Source organism: Ixodes scapularis, unplaced genomic scaffold (genome assembly GCF_016920785.2).
Source record: "Ixodes scapularis isolate PalLabHiFi unplaced genomic scaffold, ASM1692078v2 PGA_scaffold1__304_contigs__length_218370807, whole genome shotgun sequence".
NCBI classification, from domain to species: Eukaryota; Metazoa; Arthropoda; class Arachnida; order Ixodida; family Ixodidae; genus Ixodes; species Ixodes scapularis.
The window spans coordinates 84,268,544-84,288,087 of NW_024609846.1; the positions used below are offsets into that span (position 1 = coordinate 84,268,544).

At 47.5% G+C, this 19,544-nt stretch overlaps 1 protein-coding gene across 3 annotated transcripts in view; it reads left to right on the forward strand.

Moving 5' to 3' along the window:
* Window positions 1–1,025: 1,025 nt before the first annotated feature.
* LOC121836099 overlaps window positions 1,026–19,544 on the forward strand; it is a 49,043-nt gene continuing 30,524 nt past the window's right edge. For 2 of the 3 annotated variants that reach the window (XM_042290817.1, XM_042290819.1), the window contains exons 1-2: window positions 1,026–1,325; window positions 16,011–16,173. In XM_042290817.1, the coding sequence (XP_042146751.1) occupies window positions 1,324–1,325; window positions 16,011–16,173 (165 nt within the window). In that variant the 5' untranslated portion in view covers window positions 1,026–1,323. The remainder of the gene's footprint in view (window positions 1,326–16,010; window positions 16,174–19,544) is intronic. The other variant, XM_042290818.1, reaches the window with a different exon arrangement.

Below are 19,544 nucleotides of genomic sequence, written 5' to 3' on the forward strand. Positions count from 1 at the left end.
CAACGCCGACACCGACGCCGAAGGCGACGCCGCTCAAGCCGGAAACGGGCCCCTACACTCTAAGAAAAGCCCGTGCGTCTGCCTTCCCGCACAACACTCGGAGAGCCAATCAGCGCAACTTATGGAGGCAGATCAGCGAATCGCGATGCCGAAACATGTTTAGACCAAAAAACGCAGTCTGAGTTATGACATTAACCAATGCCAGCGTGACGTTTTGCATTGCTTAATGTCACAACTCAGACTGCGTTTTTTGGTCTAAACATATGTTTCGGCATCGTCATTCGCTGATCTGCCTCCGTAAGTTGCGGTGATTGGCTCTCTGAGTGTTGTGCGGGAAAGCAGACGCACGGGCATTTTTAAGAGTGTAAGAGCTGCGCTCCAAAAAAAAGGAAAAGAGAAAATTGCAGAAATTTAGTCACCACCCTGACACAGCATACTCATGAGAAAAAACACAACGCAGCCAAGTCGCGGAACACTGACGCACACACTGAAAACCAGGGAGGCGCGCTGTCAATCGCCTTGTTCAAAACTGCCGCTGAAAGGTGTAAAAGCTCCGCCTTCTTCACGCGTTCGTTGCCTTCTTTGGTTGCGCTCGCGTACAACGGAGTATGAAAGGCAGGAAACTCGTGCTGGAGGTGCAGCACGTATTGCTTTCTTAACCTGTCACCGGCTACAGCAGAAACGTATTAGATTTACTCTGGAACCTGCTCTCAAAAGGCACGGGGTGTCATCTAGCGGTTCTTGTCAAAAACAATTTCTATGGTTTGGAACAGCGCACATAGGTGACGCCACTTGCCCCAGCGAAGGCCCATTCCCACATAGCCGAGACGCGCGTTTCGAGCCGCTTTTTTTTTTTTTTTTTTTTTTTGTATGTACTGTACCCTTTCCGAGGGATGCATTTTTCGACGACGCGTGAGACCGATTTTCCCCCTCAACGCGCGTCCTTTAAGCCAATCAGCGAGCGACAGGACATGACGTAGGTCGTTTTCCGGAAGGGAGAACCAGGGAAGAACGCTGAAGGGAGCGGTATCCCTGGTATCCCGCTCGAGCAGACGGCACAACAGTACGCGTCAAAAAATGTCGGAGTCGCAGCCCACTTCGAAGCCCGGTCCTTCTTTTAGCTTGGAGCTTTTGCTCGACGTGGTGGATGGAAAGCCGTCGTGTGCTTGATGATAAAGGCACGAAGACCTCATCGTGCGCGCGTAAAATTCGCCAAACGACAAGCCTGGACGTGCGTCGCACGGTCGCCGAGGGATGGCCTGACCCACCAGCGTCTTCTCCGCTGTTGTCTCTGTTTTTGTTGCACTGTGCAGATCATCAGCGATGTGAGTAGCAGCTTCCCATAATCCTCGCCATTGTAACCGAGCGCAAATCTGACGGCAAACGCGCGCCAACGACGAAGTAGTCAAAAAAGTACAAATATACCAACCACGAGAAGTTCCCGTGCTTTCTCGGCGGACGCGAGATAGTATCAGACGACGCCGACGGCGGCGGGGCCTGTGTCGCCACCCATCGTTTTTCGACGACAACGGCGACGCAGGCCAAAACGTGCTGCTCGGCTCTATGAGTGGCGTGGAAAACTAGGAAGAAACTAGGGAGAACGATGTTTCAAATTCGGCAGCGAACGAAATACATAAAAAAATTAGCTAGAGTGAATCTGGGGAGCGAGGTAGCGTTTCGGAATCAGGAATCCATTCGGCATTGAGATCATGCCTGTGGTATAAATAGCTAAAAAAAAAAAAAAAAATCGGCGGAGTTCCCTTTTTAAGTGGACGTAGGGTAAAGCGCGTCATGGTGAAAATGAAGCGGAGGAACCAGTGATAGTAGCAGCCGAAAAAACAAAGAGGAGGCTGGAGAATTGGCAACGAAAAACGCAGTAAAACATAAAAAAAAAGCTTTGTGTCTATTTTTTTTCTTCTTGTTTTGTTTTATGATGCCTATGTACAAATTAACTTCAGAACCGACTGGTTCAAAGACAGCCAGTGTCATCATCATCATGATAATCGTCGTCGCTGAGAGTCCCTGAAATGTGAGTGCAGCGTGTCACAAAATAAAAAGAAAAAAAATTTACAGGGTTTGTTTTACCGCAAAAATGAACTAGGCATCGCTGAACGCTCATTCTCCGCCCAGAGGTCACGCTAGAGGTCAAAACCTGATGCCAATGTTTCAGCCCGATCCGATACCTTATTCAAAAGTTGTAAGTGATTTTCTGAAACTTTCAATGGGAAAATGGCGGCTGACGGAGTTTTTGAATACATGGGGCTCTATGGGCACCAAAAACCAAAAAACGGTCAAAAATGGGCTCCGATTTCCCATTGAAATGTTCAGAAAATCACTTATAACTTTTGAATAAAGCATCGGATCGGGCTGAAACTTTGGCATCAGGTTGTGACCTCTAGCGCTTCCTTTGGGCGGAGAATGAGCGTTCGGCGATGCCTTGTTAATTTTTGCGGTAAAAGAAACCCCTGTAATTTTTTTTGGGTGACACCCTGTACATGCAATCGGGTAATCGCTCTGCTCGGCTTGTCCAACCCGTCTCCCGATCTCACGTGGTTCATGGACGCCATGTTGTGACAGACATATGTCCTAGTTCCTTGTAGCCCATGATCATTCAAAGCACTTTTGGAGATTTTTACGTAGTTAGAAGCACCTGGAAACACTTCCTAAATATATATATATATTACTGCCCATTTCCGCCACGAACAAAATCACCTTTTTTGTATAAAAATTGTTTTTCTCTGCAAACATGTTCAAGTGGAGCGAAGTGAAATGTTACCGTATTTGCTCGGGTAATAGCCGCACTAATTATGAACAGTGCCCCTGCATCTACTTTCCCTCAAAACATATATACAGTCAATCATCGCGTTGCGGATAAATAGCACAGTGAATAACTAGATTGAAAACACGATTCTCGATACAAGTGCAATCTTCACAGATGTTATCTTCACTGTTGTCCTGTAAACCGCTGAAGCATGCTGTCGAAAGCTGTGATTGGCAATCCCCGTGCTCCGCGGAAAAGCGAACCCTCAGGTGTTCTTGATAAACAGTGCAGCTATTACTCGAGGAAATACTTTACGTTTAGGCTGCTTGATGTTTGTACACAGTTCTGCCGGTTGCTATAAATAGGTAATAACAAAAACACTCGGTGTAAATATTCATGCAAATGTATAACGCACGGCCTATTTTTCCCCCTTGAAACTAAATTGCTTGGCACATTTTATGCCAGAAAGAAAAAAAGTAAATTTATTCATAATTTACGATCGCGTTATTACAAGAGGTCATTTTCTTCTTTCTTACTTATATTTTTTTATTGTTCCGAATGATGTTATCTTTTTAAACTCGCATAATCAAAGTTCCCCCTTTTTTGTTCTATTTTTGTACATGCACCCGAGTTGTACGGGCACCCCCATAGTTTTGATTATTGCGGAAAGGGGGCTATAATATATTTTTTTTTCATGCAAATCGAAATACCTTTTCCTACACGCATGTCCCATTTCAAAGGAAACTACCCAATAAGCAATAAAATATAGAGATAAAAGAGATCAGATACTTAAGAGATAATTTTGGTGAGGTTTTTGCCCAGTTGAAAACGTAACACAAGGTAAGCGATCGAGCAAATACTGGTAAATGGCACTAGTATATTACCTGATGTAGAATATGTCCTAGAGCTTTGAGAACTGTAAAGGAGCTAGGGTAGTTGCGATATGATTTCAGATTGAATTTTAAAATGCTGCAGATACTATATTGTCTTGCACCATTTTGCAAGATACCTGAGGGGTAGTTTCATTTCAACTCGACCGAACGTGTTGTCGGCGTCCACAATAAACAAAACCGCCCCTTTAAAAAAAAAGAAGCTCTTTAGTTTTATCAAAGAAAATTTGAAGTGTCTTACGGTGGCAGAATACGTAAAAAATCAATAAGAATTTTGGGCAATTTTTTTAGAAGCTTAATTTAATTGACACTTGATATTCTATTTCGTAATGACCATTACGTGCCACGTGTAGAAGCAAACTACCTATTTTTAACTTTTACGTGTTTTCTTCTTTCTCTTTTTTCAAAATCGTCATTTTTGTATTAACAGAAATTTTGCATCAGATTCAGATTGCTGTAGAAAGTAAACCGTACAGAAAGCCGCCAATTTTTCGTTTTTGTTTTATTGTCTTTGATTTGGGCTGGAAATCGCCAGTCCACATCAATAACCCTTTCTCAACTAATAGCCAAAATATTTCATTACAGGAAAAAAAAAAAAAAACATTCGGTGAAGTTATTGAATTCTCTAATTACTACGGCCGCGAGAATTCCAGGTGGCGACTGTCTACTGGCAACAATGAAAAATCCCTACTTTTCCCTACCCGCGTACGTCACCGCAGGCGGGCAGGCGGACGGGCGGCCCGGGCAGCCGCGAAGTGCCTTTCCAAGCGCCAGCAAACGAGATTTTTTTTTTTTTTTCTGCAGTTTTACGGTTGAAGGTGTTTTTGAAATGGGTAGCAATATGTTATCCGCAGTACATTGCAGGAACAGTACCGGGGAAGTGCTTCTCCTTCACTCTTGTTTTTGTGGGAGAAAAAAATATATGCACGCCACGTTAAGGTGCTCTTGTGCGAGTTATGTGTCGAGAGAAGCATTCTCACTTATGCTCTGAATACTTTATTCGCAACTCCAGCCAGCCGCTGGCCCTCTCGCGGACGAACGAAGAACCAGAGGAGCGGGGACGGCGGCGGAGACAGTGGCAGGGTCCGCCGGCCTTTCTGCTGCTGTTCTATCAGCGTGTCCGTGTATCACGCAGTTGTCACAAAAAAGCGAGTGCGTTAAAATAGGAATCGTTGTGGCCCGCTTTGCAACAGCGTTGCCAGAAGGGACCGGGATGTCTCATTTCATCGGGTTTTCTTAGAAGATCGCATATGCTGCAGATTTTGGGTCCTGAGCTCTCAGTCACAATTTTCGGTCAACGTGACGGCAAAACCTTCCTCTAGTAGCGCGAAATTCTTGCGTGCCATCTACGAAAAGTCTGTCTTTTTTCAGAAAAAATAGGAGAGGACTGCTCGCTCAACGGTGCATCGAGCGATAGGCATCGGGAATGGGTTCGAATTTTATGCTCTGAAAGGCCTTGGCAAGGAACGTGATAGTTTGCTCCACGCACTTCCAAAAGGCAGGCTCGAGAACCTGTTGTCAGTTGTCAGAAACTGTTGTCAGACAAAGGCGAATAAAGAAATGCTTGCAGCGTTTTTAGTGCCGATCATGAGGGCTGGTTAGAATGGACAGTTTTATGTGATAAGGGTCGGGACGATGCGAATAACACGGTACTCAGGTGTAGATGCATACTGTATATTGAAATATTTCTTTTTATAAAGCAATAATAAATCAAAAATTGCTGATGGCGTTATGGTGCATCTCCTCTGTAGCGTTACCGCATGGCTACCTGAGCACGCCACTCACTTCTAGCGCGCGCTGAAAATCCTGCTTCAAAGGTGCAGCGCGTACTTCTGGTCGCAAAGCCTCACCGGCGGTTACGCTACGCTAAAACTGTTCCTTAGTAACCATGGCGCGAGTTGATCACGTGTTGCAGTGCACTAAAACCGCGACGGCGTGTTGTGAGCTGAGAACCTCTGGCATCAATAGTGTGAACGCTGCCCTGCCGGAACTTGACGTTCACACCCGCGTGGCCCACGTTTTAGAGCACTGGTGACTGGGCACGGTGCAGACACCATTATATTTTCACCAGGAACGTAGCCAGGATTTTGTTTCGGGAAGGGGGGGAGGGGGGGCCGCCGATGACAAAATGCGGTATGAGGGGGAGGGGGAGAGAAGGTCCCAGCAAAATAGAAAATTTCAAAAAAGGCCCGGCCCCCCCGCCCCCCCCCCCCCCCCCCCCCCCCCCCCCTGCGTGCCTGATTTTTTTCACCATTAACAAAAATGCTTTGCCACATACGATGACGTGACCTGCCTCAGCTGTTTTGCATTTGTAGCCCAATAAACTAATTTAAGCACACGGACCATTGTCAGTGAGCAGGCGCATGGAAAGTTTGTCCCCGTCTCTTCCGCCATCTTGGAACTACCGCCCCGCCATCTATAAGGCGTTGTAGTTGCGAATTGCCGCGTGCTGCGAGTTGAGTATTCTTCTGCAGCTGGAACAACTTCAAGCGTGACTATCGCAGACTCAATTCAGCTGTGACCCGAGTTGGAGTTGCGACATCCGTCCAAAGAGGAGCGCTCACAATATCGAGGAAAAATAGTGCACATTCTAGCTCCATAGTCGACATTTGGAGCACATTTCTTTGCAATTGCCTCAGTGATTTCTATTTTTCACAAAACACTATATTTGTTTTGGACACCGAACCCAGCTCGTAGTTCCACTCACGTGGCCGATCTGTTGAAGCGAGAAGTGAAATGTCCAAACAAAGTTCAAGTCTGAGTTTAGACATGAGTTTCGACTCATTGCTATTCGTGTCTGGTATTACGGAGGTCTACGGAGGAGGTGTTGAGCTCCTTTCAAGGGACAGTGACAGGTTATTTATGCTCGCCGAAAAATTAATTGGGGTTGTGTGGATATTTATACAGCGTGTAGTTGGTCAGCCACTTCAAAGTTTCGATGAGTCACTCGCTCTAGATGAGCAATTTAGCCAGTGAGGTACAAACGCTAGCCTGGGTTCTTTAACGTGCACCACACAGAAGTGATACCTGAGCGTACGCCGATACGATGCTCATCCAGATCGAAACGGGCAGGGGTGGGGATTGAACCCAGGATCCCTGGGGACTGCAGCGCGAGCTTTCGCTCCACGTGCTCCGAGCTGGTGTGCACTAGTCCAGTCGGCCACCGATCCCCCTATGCTCGCCGAGGTTTTTAGTTGTACATGACATATGAGAGTCCAACTACCCAGAACAGAATTTACTGCTCGAAGTTCAGTTTCTTCCCGCCCGAAAACCGCCGTTCGACAACTGGCAGGTGTGAGTCGCGCTCACACTCTTTTCCGGGGTCACGGGCCGTTTTCTAAGGATTAGTCACAACTCCAAAATTTGTATCAAAGTCCTGGGTCATTGAAGACACACACTCAATATTAAAAAAAAAAAAAAATGAAACCCAATTTTTTTTTGTGGTTTTTAACAAATTACAATACGTTGATTGAAAAAAAAAAAAAAAGGTTACACGAAGAACCGGGAGCATTTCGTGCGTTCACTGCGTAAGTCTCAACATGGCGTCGTATCGCGTATCGTGGGACTCGTGGGCTGGTCGGCGATGGTGGCGGACGACGGGCGTGGGACCTCTACTTCAGAACTGTTGTTCGCGGTACCGGCGAATCTGTCTTCCTTCAAAAGAGAAATGTCGGACCGAACAAGACAATTAGGATTCATTCCGTACGACATTCCCGACCACCAAGCCGATTTGCACTTAGACGTCGCTGAGTTGTGGGGCCCTTCTCGTGGCCGAAGACATCGCTCGTCTTACGAACACGAATTGGCAAGAGCTTGAAAAACGCGCAAACGTCAATACGAAATGCGTACTTCAATTTGAATATGCATGCGCACGATTTCTTTACTAGGTGCGAATGTGACCAATCCGTGGTGCTGTCCGACTTCAAGCCAGGCGTGTGCTTTTGCTGCAGGGAAATTGGCAGCAAGCTTTCCAACCTACAGTCGACCGGCTGTCTTACTACAAACGAGGAGTTCTCTCTCGACTGCCTGAACATTACAATGTCAAAATTATCGTACTTCGAGCTCCACGATAGAATGCTCCCTCCACCCAAGGACATTCACAAGTCTTTGTTGTTAGGAAGTGGATATTCTGCCGGCAGCCGGCACAACCCGGGAAAAAAAATTGCCGGTAGTTGCCCCCTAATGGGGCTCGTATAAAGCGAATTGTCAAAACGACTATTCAAATTCAAAGCTGTAGAGTAGCTCAGTGGACCAGGTTCAATACAAAGTGTAAGCATACTGTTTTTTTAACATTTTTTAACATTTACACATTTCTTTATCACAATTATTAATGGGAAAAAATTGTGGACGAAAAGTGGCTAAACTAAATGGTACGTGACTCCCTTTTTGACACCTGCCAAGTCAACGTAGCCACTTTGCACAAAATGCAAGGAGCATATAAATCGGATAGCGTCCGCTTTCCGAGGTGCCTCTAACTGTTCTGCAGGAATCGCAGCCAGTCATTGGTCCCGATTCCGTTGATCTTTCGGAAACTTGTGGAGAATCTGCCGCACAATGCCACTTTCGGATGCAGAACCTGTCAGGCCGCTCTTCACGCAACACCTTGGGGACATTCTTTTTAGAGCCGATCTCGGGCATTCACCACGGGCACTCACTACTCATTTCGAAATGTTCAATGCACAAAACAACCTACATTCAAGTGCAGAACAGCGAGCGGAACAAACATAACTGCAAATCAATCGCACGGCAAAAGGTACCCGCAACGCTGTCGGCGATTTCGTCTGCTGCGCAAAAAACACACACACACACAAAAAAAAAAAAAAAAAAAACGGAGAAAAAAATGCAAAGCCACGTGACTTCCGGCACACTGTCCTCCTCTATATTTCTCCGACCTCCATCCGCAGGTTTCGGTTTCGGTTTCAGTTTCAAAACGCCTGCTTTCTTCAACGATATATGAAAATTTTGAAATAAAATAAAACAATGACGGCTTGAGAAGAAAAAACCAACAGGAAGGCGCGCGAGTATCGCGAGTTTTAGAACGACCCTAGACACCGGCAAGTATCATGTTCAACGTCTAGCTGGTCTCTACAAAGGGTACATAATCAGGAGAAAGTGATTTAAACAAAGTACATTTTATCCAAATCGAATAAATATTACTTCATTACTTTTTTTTCTCTTCCAAGATACGACTTTTTTTTTACTCCTCTGTACGTGTTTACTAGACAACGGTCTATAAGTGCCATTACCCTTCACTCGGTCATAAAGTAACGAGCCTACGTCACTCGTTCTCGGACTCGACATTAAACAAAGTCGTTATTTCCTGTTAGCAAAATATAACGATGTCCCACTAACGACGCCACTTGTGACGCGTTACGTGCAGGCCGGCGATGACGTGGGCCATCGAAGTTCTTTTCTTGTGCTCATCCAACCCGGCTGCGTTTGCGCGCACCTTCTTCTAGTTGGTTCAGAAATGAGCTCACTATAGATCCGCGCCGGGGACAGTACACTGAACGCTTACATCGAATCCGGTGTACGTGACGTTGTGTGTGCGTGTGGGAGGAGGAGGGGGAGGGTAAATGCCGAGTTCACGCAATGAAGCCCGGCGTGCCGCCTGTCGTCAGCAGGTACAGAAGTCGCTCTTCCTTCTGCTCTAAAAACGAAGAAAAAAACAGAAAACGAACGATCAACAAATCGATGGCGCATGCGTGCTCTCTCTTCGCTGTTGGAGTTGTTTATCTTGGGACGAAATCGTTATGTTGGAAACGACCCGCGTCGGTTGTCCGCGCGGCCATCCCGTTCGATGGCCGGTGAAAATATGTGAGTACAATTTGGCTCCTTCTGACACCCCCATGCTTTCACCTCGTATGACGAGTGTCTACAATCCGCATGAAAGCGCATAGACGCGCGCGTATTTTTGACGGAACAATCAACAGCCCAGTCTATAGAGACACTCTGCGGTTCCTGTGCAGTATTTAATGGGAAACCGATAGATTTTATCCACGTCCGTATACTAGAGCCTCCGGTTCGGTAGGCTCATTCTCTTGGATTATAGGCCTGGACCCGGTGCCACCGCTGGCAAGCCGGCTATTCATTTTCGCAGATTCGATGGCGAAGCGTCGGTCCCGCCCTCTTCCCATTTTCGATAACGATGAGCATTGTACAGGCGTGCGGTGCTGCATTCACCTCTGGATGATGGACATTAAGTACCGATAGGTGAGCAGTCGCACCGCGCTGTTCAAACTGCCCATCAAATCGGAGATACCAGAGGCTATTTTAAGTGAGATAAATTCCCCGCTGTCTAAATATGCGCATAGAAAGAATGTGAGTTCGTGCGACCTGACCAACTTCTATACTACCTTTAAACAAAGGGTATGGTACATTTAAACAAAGGGTATTGTAGATATCTAAGGTTAATGGCCTTACGGCAAAAAGGGGCAAAACGTCAAATTTGAATTTGAGGTAACTTTTGTGATTCGTCAGGGCACGTTTACTCTCGCAAAAATGGTCGTGCGTGTGTTCATATAGGGTGCCATTGGTGGAATGAAAAGGAGCGAACACAAGCTGCAATCGCACCGCTCGTACATCCTACGGAAGACACGGAATTCGCTGCAGACATGACGAGAAAATTATCTGCAGCACGCCTAAAGTATGATCTAAGCATGTTTTCTCTATACACAAGTGTGCTTCTGTCATTTCTGCAGACAGTTTTTATGTAACCAACCGTCTTACCAGAAAGAAACTCATCTGCAGAGCTGTGCTTTGCACGATGTTTTAGAAGTGACCCTAGCCTACACAAGGTTGCTTTCAAGTGCATTTGACTGTGTTGCGGCTGCGACAAACGAGGACATCCCCGCTTCTTATATCGCGTGACAAGATCCTTGAATTTTAGAGTCTACGCTTCATACGAAGCACGTTGATGTGCCCGTCACTCGCTTCCGTTTCTCGAAGCTGCGCACTGAAACGAAAATGTGTGTATCTGCCTTAATAGCGGCTTAAAGGGGTCATGAAACGATATCGGGTTGGAATGTTCATGACGTTACAGAGGCGTCCTAGTCCCAGTCTGGCCCAGGTGTACTCGCACGGACCACCATTAATTCAAAAGCTTCTTGGTCGCGGTGAAATTGCGAATATAAGCAGGGACTCTTTCAGTCTTTCCTTCGCAAAGCTGGATGACGTAATTGTGGGGTCGAAACCACCCGCCTGACGACGATCGAGCTCGGCTCATGGATTGGACACGAGAACTGCATGGGCACTCGACTGAGGCTCGTAACAGTCAATGCCGCGGCGGACAATCGGATAGTGGCGCGTGTCCAATCACTGCGTTGACGAGAATAGCTGAACACAATGCCTTGAGCTCAGGACTCGTTTTCTACTATGTCCACCCTAGCGCGTGGATATGATTAACATTGGCGGCAAAGGATAGACACTAGGCCACGCGACCGCTTGCTCTGGCTCCGAGTTGAGAAGATGAACGATGCTCATATTTCTATATTTTGTTTGGCGACTGCCATTGCCTAGAAAGAAGAACTAAGGTAAGTTTATTCAGTTACTAACGCTAGGATCGAAGTGATTCTGAGTAGTAGTAAGTAACAGTAGAAAAATCATTTTACAGCCCCTTTAACGGTTACACCCTTTGTAGGCGGCATCACTGTAGATCCAGACAGGATTTTTTTGAGAAATCCTGGAAGTGAAAGAACCTAGAGATTACAAGGAACTGCGAATATTCCTTGGAATGATCACACATCTCTCTAACTTCATACCCCGACTTTTTGAGCGAGCAGCAACACGAAGAGAACTACTGAAGAAGGAGTGCGCGTGAGTGTGGGCGGAAGAACAGCAAAGAGGCTTCGAAGTACTGCGGGCTGTATTGACAAAAGCACCAGTGTTCGCACACTACACCCCAGGAAAGCCCATAACGCTCTCAGTCGACGCACTTCAATACGGCGTGGCATACGCTATCACCCAGGGTAGAAAGCCACTAGCGCATTTGTCGAGATCCCTGACGGCAGCAGAAACGAAGTATGTGCAAATCGAGAATGAGATGCTAGCGATTGTTCACTGATGCACCAAGTTTCACCATTACATACTTGGACAAGCGTGTGTAACCGTAAAATCAGATCACGAACCGTTGCAAGCTATTTTCACGAAACCATGCACTGCATCAATGTCCGATGGGACTGCAACGAATGAAGATGGCTCTCCAGAAGTACTCATTACAAGAGAAGCATATACTTGGAAAAGAACTGCTACTATCAGATGCACTTTCATGTTTTCCCGCAAAGTAAACAATCGAAGAAGACAAGTTCTAAGTAAACGCACTAGACCGCTTATCAGTTACTCAAGGCCGCATTCAAGAAATTCGAGAGGCAACCGCAGGTGACGCACAACTGCAACTGCTGCGTCTGTATGCGCTGACTGCATGCCGGAACAAAAAGACCAAGTGCCGCTACTTGAAAGGCCATCATATCTATACAGCTACCATAAAAAAATTCCTCAACCTGCTGCACACAGCACACACAGGCAAGGAGATGAAAAAAAGAGCTCAAGATATTCTGTTTTGGCCCAGAATCAACGTTGACATCGAGGACGAGGACGACAAGTGCAACACATGTCAAATGTAGATACGAAGAAATGTCAACTTGCCACTCTTGAGTCATGCGGTGCCACCAACACTGCCTCGGCAGCATGTTGGTATCGGGTTTTTTTTTACTCATGAAGGGCGGGACTTCATAGAAATGGTGGACTTTACTCATTTTGCTTCGAGGTTGAAGAAATGAAAACCACCACAGCTTCCCCAGTTAAAAAGTTTTGTATGAAAGTCTTCGTTTGGGAGCCATGAGTTCAAACAGTTCCCGAAAAACTTGAAGATCGAGCAAATAACTTCGAGCCCTTACCATGCCCAAATAATTGGCATGACCGAACGAGCCTTGAGGCAGGCCAAACGATTACTAAGAAAAAGTGAGAACAAGAAAAGGTTTTATTATGCACTTCTTGAATGGCGAAACACTCCATGTTACGAGGTTCTCCAATCACCAGTACAAGGACTGATGAGCCGACATACAAGAACACTGTGGCCCACCAGGTCTGGACGTTACCTAACTGTTATCGTGCCCCCCGAAACCGTCACACAATGCCTCACAAAATTAAGGCAACAATAGAAGGCTAGCTCCGATAAGTCCTCACGAGCACTACCGGATATTGAAACAGGTTCTGAAACCACCATCTACAACCCTGCTGTTCACCTGCTCTAGTAGTGGGCTATTCTACCGTAAGGTCTCACAAAATCCGGACCCCAGAAGGCCAAGTGCTTCGAAGAACACGCGAACATTTAAGACCAATGACACACTCCACCCAAGAGACGACCTCTGTGACTACAGAGCAGCGAGCAATGGCCAAGTTGAGTCTTAAACGCACCCGCTGCTTCGAAGGGGGACAAAGGTTAGAAGGCCACCACAACGATATGAAGATGACCACGACATTTAGACTCAAACACACTTCTAGACTTGCCTTTCCCGAGAAAAGAGATGTGGCAGCTAGCCAACGATGTCCCCAACAGAGGAAGAGAAAGTCACAACGGGGACACGCGCAAATAAAAGGATCAATTGCGAATCACAGTGCTGGTTGATGCGTGTCGCTTCGTACAACAATGTACTCGTCTTTTCGGTCCTCGTGTTGGCTTCCACTCTGAGGTTTCTAGAATGTTTCTATAAAAATTTTAAAACGCCCAAGAAAAAGCACAGGAAAACTTTGAAGCAGTGGAAGCCGACATTTGACAAAAAGATTTCGCGCCTTCGGAAGACCCCGAAGAAGCCGCTTCTGTTACGAGACGTCGGCTGCCACCTTAAAGCTTCCAGGAGATTTGTTTTTAAGTCAGTGCACGCATGCCCAAAACTAGCAAAAAAGTTATATTTGCGCGTTTTGGGTCCCCTAAGGAGTTTGGAGTGTCGCACTGCCTTCTGCGCATGCGCTGTGCGACGCCTCATGCTGCTTGGGTGACCCAAAGCATAGGGTCCCCCTATTCTAAAACTCCCTATTGTTAGGGTTCGTAGATTCCCGTCACGACAACGAGTGCCACTGCACGCATGTTCGGCGAAGCATTGATCGTGATGAGCCCGAAACGAGTGGTCACGCAATGCTAGTGTCCACTTCATGAATCGCTTACGGGCATCGTTAGCAAGGGGTAATCTACATGGCAACATTGCGTTTCCCGCGAACGCGTTATGAAAATATACAAAGGAGGAACCGAAATAAATAAACAGCTTTAAATATTGATATTACATAGCGTCCAGGAGGCTTCTGTGTCAGTTGGTCAGTTGTGCAATACCAGTATACACCTGGATGAGCATTTTCTTGTAAAGGGAGAATTATATTAACCTAACATCGTTAAAAGGACCGCTTTAAAACGGGACTTAGGTACTTCAATTGCGTCATCCCGTAGTTTCAGACCTTGACTGCTGCATTTTGCCAATAAGTTAGATTCTGAGACGCTCGTCTATACGACGTCTTCCTTTGCTACAAGGTAGAGAGGCTTAGAGCGATAAACTGGGATCCCGTTCATCAAGCAAAAGTGACCCCCATCTGGCTGCCGCCATTTGTAAAATTATGACCACTAGAAACGTGACTGTACCAAATCCTGAGGTTTTTACGCAAAACTGAGCCGAGATTTGTATCGCGATCGCTGTAAAAAAACATGATGTACTATTTTTTTAATATTGTAAGACCCGGAGATGAGTGTCTAGATCCAATTAAAACCCAAAATACAGCACCACAGCTGACGGCATCTTGCGGAGGCATTGCGAAGCTGCCCGAGTTTTTATCGTAAAAGCACATTTCGGACTTAAAGGAGCGATGCAACAATTTTTGTACTGTGCACAAATACCGCTTAAATCGGATCCCTAACGTTAATGACCTATGAAACACGCGTTCGTTTTTTACCCCACGCAATAGAAGTCCCAGAAAAAAATTTAAGAAAAACGAGCGGCGTTCACCCCCTCAACTCGCAGCCAGAACAAGCGGCCACGTGATCTGGAGCCGATTATATGCCGCCAGTGTTGATCATAGCCACGCGCAAGGGTTGGCAAAGCGCAGGACACGCGCTGAGTTCCAGACATTGTTATGGCTCGGCTGTTGTCGTCGTTGCAGCGATTGGACACGGGTCACAACCCGAATGCTTCTCGAGCTAGCAATTGTCACGAGCCGAAGTCGAGTGCCCAAGCAATTCTCGGGTCCAATCTGTGAACCGCATTCAAATATCGTCACTTGGGTGTACTGCGATCCCCGAGTTACGTCATCAAATTTTGCAAAGGAGAGATTGAATGAAAATGATCGCTTTTGTCCTTGAAATTACACCACAACAAAGGAGTTTCTTGGCCAATGGTGTTGCGTGTGAGTATCCTTGAGTCCGAGGTGTGCCAGTAGGCTAGTGTAGAGAGAAAAACATTCCAATTGAATATCGTTGCACAGCTCCTTTAAAACAAACGAAACATAACTTATCTCGTTGGTACCGTTATTAAAGATCAATAGGCAATTATTTGTGCCCGGTACTTTGTTAAAATATGGACATGAAACTATAAGGTCACGTGTCTAGTTGTCAAAAATATGCATCATGGCGGCGGCCTATTGGGGGACACTTTCAGCTGCCGGTTTATCGCTCTAGGCCTCTCTACCTCGTTGTCTTACTGCAACAGCCTTCCGGTTCTCCCAAGTCCTGACCACCTCCCGGGCCCTGGCGATCGCGGCGGCCCTCTGGGCCTCCACCACATCCGATACCTAATCCCGGAAGAATAATAAAGTTTCCTCCTCCTCCTCCTCGCTTGAGCCCAGATTTAAGTGAGGAAGCACCTCAAACCATGGATATCGCTTGTAATTTAATGGCGGACACCTGCCTCCTAAATTTGCTGCTCATGCGCGTGCGTTCGTTCATGCACGGCAAGGAGGACTGCGGGTGGAAAATTTTGAGCGAAGTGTCGTTCCACGCTTCCGTCACTTTCTCTCACTTTGCGTCGCCAACGCGGCCCATAAACCACGTGACCACGTCGAGCAGTTGGATGCACTCTTACATCTGGGCGCACTACCCGGCGCCGCTGCTTCAGGTGGCGTCATTATGCTGAATAATTGAGGTTGTGGGGATATTCTGACAGCGTGCATTTGGTCAGCCATTTCAAAGATGCGACGAGTCTGTGTTCCAAATCTTAGCCAAATAGATCCGAGTTACTCCGACGGGTCGTGTGACGAGGTCACACAAAGAGAGCGACGCTGGACGCGGTTAGGTTTTCGAACGCGAAGGTGCATAACCCTTACTCTGGAGTAAGAGCGAGTAAATTTTGGAACGCAGCCCTGGCTTCACAACATGTGTGCAGGTGGAGCGGCCGGTGTGCGGATGAAGGCTCGTACAGCGTCTCGAGCGACTCCTTCCGGCGAGGAGTTGGCGACTCTTCGCCTCGGAAGCCCGTCCTGATGTCTTCGTGCTGCTTCTGCTGCAACACCCGTAACGGTTCCCTCGCTACTGGCATCAGTTCGATCGTAAGCCTTTTTCGTCGCCAAAAAAACGTACTGTACTCTTCGGTTTTCCAAGATTATGTTCATCGATGAGGCAGAGAACACCCGATAGGCATTCGATTTGAAAGTAAAATACTGTATTTTAAACTAAAAATTAAACTGGTATAACTATCATAAAATACTAAGGCTAAATTCATGTGTAAAGGAAGGTAAAAATGCAAATATTTTGCAATTATGATATTCGAAAAAAAGAAAACTCAAACCAAAAGTTTAGAAACAGCAGTTCCCAACGTTTCGGGGTCGACTTGACTCCTTCTTCAGGGGTGACTAAAAATGGAATTGGACAGCGCGAGCTTCGACCTCTCCTTCTTCTTCTACCGAGGTGATGTTTTCTGAACGTGACGCAGGCCATGGACGTAAACAGATGGTAAGGCCCCGAGGGACCTGTTAATGTTCCCCGGTGTATTCTGGATGTGCCACGACTCCAAGAACAGGCGTCTTCGAATATGTGGCTCCGTGTCTATCACGTGTGCTTTTCCGAAGTCGATCCGATGGTCAAACACCTCACAATGTTCCGCGACGGCGCTACGCTCGCGATCGAAATTGCGCACATCGTTCTGGTGCTGGCGCATGCGTTCGGGAAAAGATTTAGTTTCACCGATGTAGGCGGCGGGGCACTTCGCACACGGTATCTTGTAGACCACGCCCTGTGCTTTCTCTTTTGGGAGGCGATCTTTTGGCCTTGGCATGAGCCGTCCTAATGTTGACACTGGCTTGTGCGCCACTTGGATACCTTCTTTTCGGAGCACGCGCGCCAGTGTCTCGCTCGTCCCTTTTACATAGGGGACGCTGATGCGCGCGATGGGGCGGGGCTGTGTGTCACCCGACGATCCATGGTTATTGCGCGTGCAGCACTGTCGACGGGCGACGCGTTGGACAAAACTCCTTGAATAGCCGTTTTTTTGGAGGTCAGCAAGTATGGTCTGATTCTCCTTTCTTCTGTCTCTTTCGGACGAGCAGATGGTCGTTGCTCTAGACAGGAGAGTAGAGACCACCGACGTCTTGTGACTCGTTGGGTGGTTCGAGTCATAATCAAGGTAGCGTCCGGTGTGTGTTGGCTTCCTGTAGACCGTGAACCCCAGCTTGTCTCCTTGCCTTTTCACCAGAGCATCGAGGAACGGCAAGACTCCATCTCTCTCGTATTCTACAGTGAACTGGATGGCCGGTTCTATGGAATTCAGGTGTGCGAGGAAGTGGTTCACCTCTGATTTCTTCACGATGCAAAAGCAATCATCTACATAGCGCATGAACTCTTTTGGCCTGTTGGCGAAAGTGCTAAGCGCTTTCTGTTCAACCACTTCCATTGTGAGGTTTGCCGTCGTGACCGAAATAGAGGCGCCCATTGCCGTTCCGCTGACTTGTTTGAAAAGCTCACCCTTGAAGCTGAAGTACGTACTGCCAAGGCAGAACTCGAGAAGGCGGCATAGCTCATCAACACTGAGGCTGGTTCTTGAGCCCAATGTTTCGTCTTTCTCGAGAACCTCTCTGGCTGCAGCAACTGCTAAGGGAACTGGCACGCTGGTAAAGAGCGACACAACGTCGAAAGACACAATCGTGTCATCATCGCTGAGTCTCACTTGCGAGGCACGTTCCACGAAGTGGCCGGTGTTCAGCACATGTGTCGGCGTATTTCCAACAAGGGGAGCTATAGTCCGGTGTAGGTAATTTGACAGCGCTCGGAGCGGTGAGGTCGTAAAGTCCACGATAGGTCTCAAGGGGACGCTAGGTTTGTGGGTCTTGGGTAGTCCGTAGAAGCTTCGCGCAGAGCCATTCCTGCAGATGAGATGCAAGTAAAGGGCTTTCGACTCTGGATATTGCTTGAAAATGTCAGACAACATCTTGTTCATGTTCCGCTGAATTTGGGACGTTGGATCTTTCTTAAGCTTTTCATAGGCCGGACTTTCCAGAAGATCCCGTGCCTTCTGTTCGTACTCCTCCCGGTCCAGGACGACGGTAGATTTCCCTTTATCTGCCGGCAGTAGCACAATCTCTGTATCTTCGCGGAGCTTCCGAAGCGCAGCAGTTTCATCGCGAGATAGATTGTGGCGTTGCCTCGGCGGAGGTTTTGAAAGGATGCCTATCGCCTTAAGTCGTACACCTTCTCGGACGCTAGGGTCTAGACGCGCAATGCCGTCTTCCACAGCGGCAATCATTTTTGGTAGAGGGGGCCGGGTCGTGGTCATGTTGAAGCCGTGACCTTTTGCCAAGACTTTAATCTCGCAGGGGGAGAGTTGTCTTGAAGACAGGTTCGTGACAAAACTGGTGGTGTCAGCGCCTCCCCTTTCCGGGTCTTTTTTCCTTAGCTTAGAAAGCTTCTCTTCTTGAGATGCCTGTCGTTTTTCTCTGGTAGCGGAGGCGATGCTGGAAGCGAACGACTGCAACGACGGAAGCACACCGGGGATGCGATGTTCGAGCTGCCGACGCGTGAAGTACAGGTCCAGTTCTTTTCTCCTTAGGATGGAGTGGCACTCGTGAATCCTGGCGCTTACCAACCGGTGCTCCGCCTGTGCCAAGATCTTGTTTCCCTCCTGGGTGTGTACGAGGCGCTTGAGACGGAGGCTTTTGGGAATCACGTGCAAGTCCTGGCAGGCCCTCGTGAAGTCAATATGCGTCTTGTAGGTAGCGATGCTGCGGGTGATGTTAACAAACCGCTTCGCTAGCTGGGCTGTCTCCGGTCCAAAGTCAATGGATAATGACTTGAAAGTAAACATCTTCGACAGAAATCTGTCTGGTTTGGGGAACAATTCGAAAAAAAGAAAACTCAAACCAAAAGTTTAGAAACAGCAGTTCCCAACGTTTCGGGGTCGACTTGACTCCTTCTTCAGGGGTGACTAAAAATGGAATTGGACAGCGCGAGCTTCGACCTCTCCTTCTTCTTCTACCGAGGTGATGTTTTCTGAACGTGACGCAGGCCATGGACGTAAACAGATGGTAAGGCCCCGAGGGACCTGTTAATGTTCCCCGGTGTATTCTGGATGTGCCACGACTCCAAGAACAGGCGTCTTCGAATATGTGGCTCCGTGTCTATCACGTGTGCTTTTCCGAAGTCGATCCGATGGTCAAACACCTCACAATGTTCCGCGACGGCGCTACGCTCGCGATCGAAATTGCGCACATCGTTCTGGTGCTGGCGCATGCGAACGCATGCGCCAGCACCAGAACGATGTGCGCAATTTCGATCGCGAGCGTAGCGCCGTCGCGGAACATTGTGAGGTGTTTGACCATCGGATCGACTTCGGAAAAGCACACGTGATAGACACGGAGCCACATATTCGAAGACGCCTGTTCTTGGAGTCGTGGCACATCCAGAATACACCGGGGAACATTAACAGGTC